Source organism: Cynara cardunculus (genome assembly GCF_001531365.2).
Source record: "Cynara cardunculus var. scolymus isolate 2C chromosome LG 11, CcrdV1, whole genome shotgun sequence".
Taxonomy (NCBI): domain Eukaryota; kingdom Viridiplantae; phylum Streptophyta; class Magnoliopsida; order Asterales; family Asteraceae; genus Cynara; species Cynara cardunculus.
The window spans coordinates 3453684-3458204 of NC_037538.1; the positions used below are offsets into that span (position 1 = coordinate 3453684).

The 4521-nt window shown below is 32.0% G+C and overlaps 1 protein-coding gene across 1 annotated transcript; it reads right to left on the bottom strand.

Annotated features, from left to right (window-relative positions):
• Window positions 1-225: 225 nt before the first annotated feature.
• LOC112521862 (histone H2B, sperm) lies at window positions 226-1000 on the bottom strand. Its single transcript, XM_025130856.1, has one exon. The coding sequence runs from the start codon at window positions 998-1000 to the stop codon at window positions 323-325; it is 678 nt and encodes a 225-aa protein (XP_024986624.1). The 3' UTR covers window positions 226-322.
• Window positions 1001-4521: the final 3521 nt, after the last annotated feature.

Genomic DNA, 4521 nt, shown 5'->3' on the forward strand with positions numbered 1-4521 from the left:
CGATCCAGAGTGTATCGGAGGTATTGTAGCCTTTGGTCTTCTAAAAGACTTTGGTCTTCTAAAAAGTCAAGTCAGGGGTTAAACTAACCAAAGATGGAGAGATTGTGTAAGTTTAATTGTTGCATATAAAGGTATATAAATATTATTACTTTAAATTTTTTAAGAACATTTAACCAAAAAACTTGGCATTAAATTTCAGATCTTAATATACACAAGAAAGCCCTACCCCTTAAATCTATTCACCAACCTAACACTACAGATAAACTATAAACCAACATTAACGGCTTATAAGCCCATGAAAACCCAATTAAAACATAGATCTTCAGCCGCCGTAGGACATGTAACTGGTGACGGCTTTAGTTCCCTCCGCCACCGCATGCTTCCCAAGCTCTCCGGGCAACACCAGTTTCACCGCCCCCTGAATCTCCCTCGACGTCAATGTCATCTTCTTGCTGTACTCCGACAACCGCCCCGCCTCCTCCGCCAGCCGCTCGAACATATCCGTCATCAAATTGTTAATAATCGTCATTGCTTTCGACGATATCCCCAAATCAGGATGTACCTGCTTCATCACCCTATACACATATCTCTTATACCCTTCACCACCACCACCAATCTCCCCGACTTTCCTCCTCTTTTTCTTTTTCTTCACCGGATCTCCACTCGCCGCCTTCCTCCGCCGACCGCCGCCGCCGTCTCTGGTAGTACCGGGAGTACTGGCATCTTGAACTTTAATCTCTCTCCTTTCCCGACCAATACCATCATTCACAATATCTTCTTGTTGGGTGTCATCATCATCTTCTAGGGTTTCTTCTTCTTCTTCTTCTTCTTGTTGTGGGGTTTTTACGGTGAAGACTTCGATCTTTTCTTTGGATGAAACGGTGGCGCCGCCGCCTCTGGTGACTGGTTTTTTGGTGGTTTGATCGACTACTGAAACTTGAACTGATTCTTGTATGGTTTTTTTGGTGGTTTTCACCACTGTACTCTTCTTTGGAGCCATTTTGTTTGTATGGAATTTGGTGGAGTGATGAGTGGCATATAAGTACAAGTGGTTGCAGTGGCAGTGTGCATGGATGGAGGGGTTGTGGGGATGGCACGTGGAGGACACGTGGCTGGAGGTCGACGAGTTTAACTGCTACGTGTGGTAAAACTGTCAAAACGTTTATCCAGGTTAAATATTTAAAAAAAATATTTATTGCATATTTTGGTCATGGAAATAAGACTTACGGATAGCAGTTACCTCCCGAACCAGCGTTACAAAGACCCCAGTACGTGAATTGCGATCACGTGACATCAGTTTGTTTTCATGAAATCTATAAGATTATTTTTTTACATTTAAAACTTCATAGCAAAACATTGTTAAGGTAACCTTCACAGTGTTTTTACTGTGAATGTTCGACTTTTTTTTTATCTTCATAGCGTTTTATTGTGAAGTTTCAAGTGTAAAAAAACGGTCTCACGAAAACAGACTAGTCTCATGTGAACCCAACTCTCAAGTATGTTATCTGATAAGTGAGATAGAAGATAGTTATTCAACAAGTTCTTATTGCGTAGACGACAATATTACCCAATAATATAAGTAAAAGTCATGTCTTTGCTGGTAAGCCCTTGCTTAATAAACGTTTGATAAGTGACTACTAAGTCACTAAGAAATTTGTAGTTTTCTTGAACGTATTGTGTTTTGTATTATATATTGCATGTATTAATTTGGATGGCCCTTTAACTTTCAAAAGATATATATGGTGATTGACATATATTAGTTTCATAACGAGTTTTTTCACATGTATTTGGTTCATAATGTGAACTTTTTGGCATGTTTGTGAAACAAAAAATATATGTAAAAAAGTTTCATATTATGTACCGAATACATATGGCACAAACACATTGAAAAACAAATATATGTTAATCAATACATTAAATACTATTACTTAGACGAAAAAAAAATCATGTAAAACAAAACTTTATAATAAAAAGAGTTACGTATATATCACAAGTTATGAATTTCTCAAATGATTATATTAGAAAATATATTATATTAATATAAAAGATTATTATGCAACTAAAAAGTTATAATCTTGGAACATTTTTTGAGAGATTATTGTGTTCTAGTAAAATGTAAACAAAAGATTTTTTCATTAAAAAAAGCCTAAAAATCTATTTATAAAAAGTTTCAATTATAATTTACTTTGTCATATTTATAATCGTTACTTTGTAAATACCATTTACAAATAGGATTTGGAGAATGTGAGATGCTGTAAATTTGATTTTCAGTTTGAAATGGAGTTTAATCATTGTCTGTTTGGCAGTTGTTGAATGGTTTTGTGCAAAATAATTAAGTGGTCAGAATGATTAAGAGGCTCTCATGATATAATGTAAAATTTTGTTTGGTAATTATTTACAATGAAATTAGATCTCTTAATGGTTAAGGGATGTCCATAATACAAAATCATTTAGAGGGTTTTAGAACCATTAAAAGACAGATTTTTTTTTGCCAAACAAGATTCACCTTTTACGATTCAGAGGTTGCCTCTTAATTGAACTATAATGATATTGTTTCATATGATTTTTTCATATGTTATATAATGTGTTTGCTTCATATATATGCGATTCATAATGTAAATTTTTTTTGTGTATCTTTTTGTTTCACAAACAAGCTAAAAAGGTTCACATTGTAAAACAAATACATGTGAAATAAACACTCTGTAGAACACATATATGTTAATCAATGATCCAAATTCTAGTCTTATATGGAAAAAAAATCATACGAAATATTACATGATGCATCAGTTCTTAAAGTTATCATAATTCTATGGATTCTCAAAATAAAGTCCCTATATTTTTTGAAGGAAAAAAATAAAAAATAAATAAGGTCCCCATATTTATATAATTAGAAGGGTACTCGTGCAATTCAGTAAGATAAATCTCGATTTTAATATTTACTTTTAATTCTTTGTCTTTATGATATACGATTTTATGTGTTTTTGAGAAAACGGTAATGTTTTTATTTTTGAATAAAATATAAATTTGAAAATAGCATAAAAATTAAAAAAAAAATAGCTCAATATTAGTATCAAATTCTTTTTTTTTGGTATAACTTCTTTAATTCAGTTTTTTATTATAATTTAATTTAGATTTAATAATAAAATAATTTATTTTTGGTTTAATAATATATTTTTTATAAAGATAATAATTAAACATTATGTTATAACTCAATAATTATCATAATTATATTTTAGATTTTCTATATTTAAAATGAATGTTTGTCTTATATTTGATTATGTTTATCTGCAGTTAGTTACATAAATTTAAAAATGGAGCTTTAATAAGTTGTAGTTACGTAAAATTATTTGTAATCTTGAATTTTAATTAATATGCATCAATAAACAATACTACATGCATAAAAAGTAGTTTTTAAAAGTTTTTGTCAAATGCTTTCTAATATAGTATAGATATGAGATGTTAATTCCAGTGTTGTTTCTCAAAATGATGAAAGCATTTTTGGTCTCTGTAGTTTCTCAAAAGTAACATTTTTCGTCCATGCAGTTTTGAAGTTACAGTTTCACTATTGTGGTGTGTAAAAACGATCGAATTTGTTCCCTCCTTATAACGGATGTTAAAATAACTCATTAAATTAAGGATATTTTAGTCTTTTAAAAACTTTCCGGTCATCTTTTCCGGCCGCCACCATATCCCTCTTTTGTCATCTTCCCAAACCATGAAACACATAATAGTCCATTTACACCTAAAATCAAAATTAAACCTAAATCCAAAACTCAAAATCGAAATGCTGAAGGATGAAGAAGAAACGAATGACGAGCAAAACTCTCCGATCATATTTTCGATTCTCTACAAAAATTCTTCAGTCATCTTTTTGATCCTCGACTCTCCTATTACTGGCCAACATAAATGTCGACCACTCCATTCTATCAAACCTAGAACCCAGAACACACCTCTAGCGTTCAATCTGCTCACATTTTATCTCCAAACTTTGGATAAACCTTGTCCTAACCCACCCCTTTCTCTTCAATCAGCACTCAAGAAACGACCTCCCATCCTGGCTTTGAGTCTGCTAATTGAATATGTTGTTTGGATACAAAACATTTTCTAGGTAACATACCATCTTCAATTTGTTTTTTTTTTTCTTTTCATTTTTAGCTATTAATTATCACTTATGTCTGATTCATTCAGACGTTTAGTAATTCAAACTGTTTGCTATTTAATTATTTTCAGAGCCTCTTATCATTTAATAGAGTCTGAAAATAAGAGGTAAACTAATATATTAATTCTTCTTATTTGCCCTTTTATTTAATTCTATGTCTATTGCTTCTTTCTCCACCAGGGACGTCACCGTCCATTCATCACCCATATGGCCATGTGAAATGAACGCCCCTCCACTCTCTCTAGATCTCTCTCTCTCTCTCTCTATGTGTGTATGTATGTATGTATGTATGTATGTATGTATGTATGTATGTATGTATGTATGTATGTATGTATGTATGTATGTATGTATGTATGTATGTA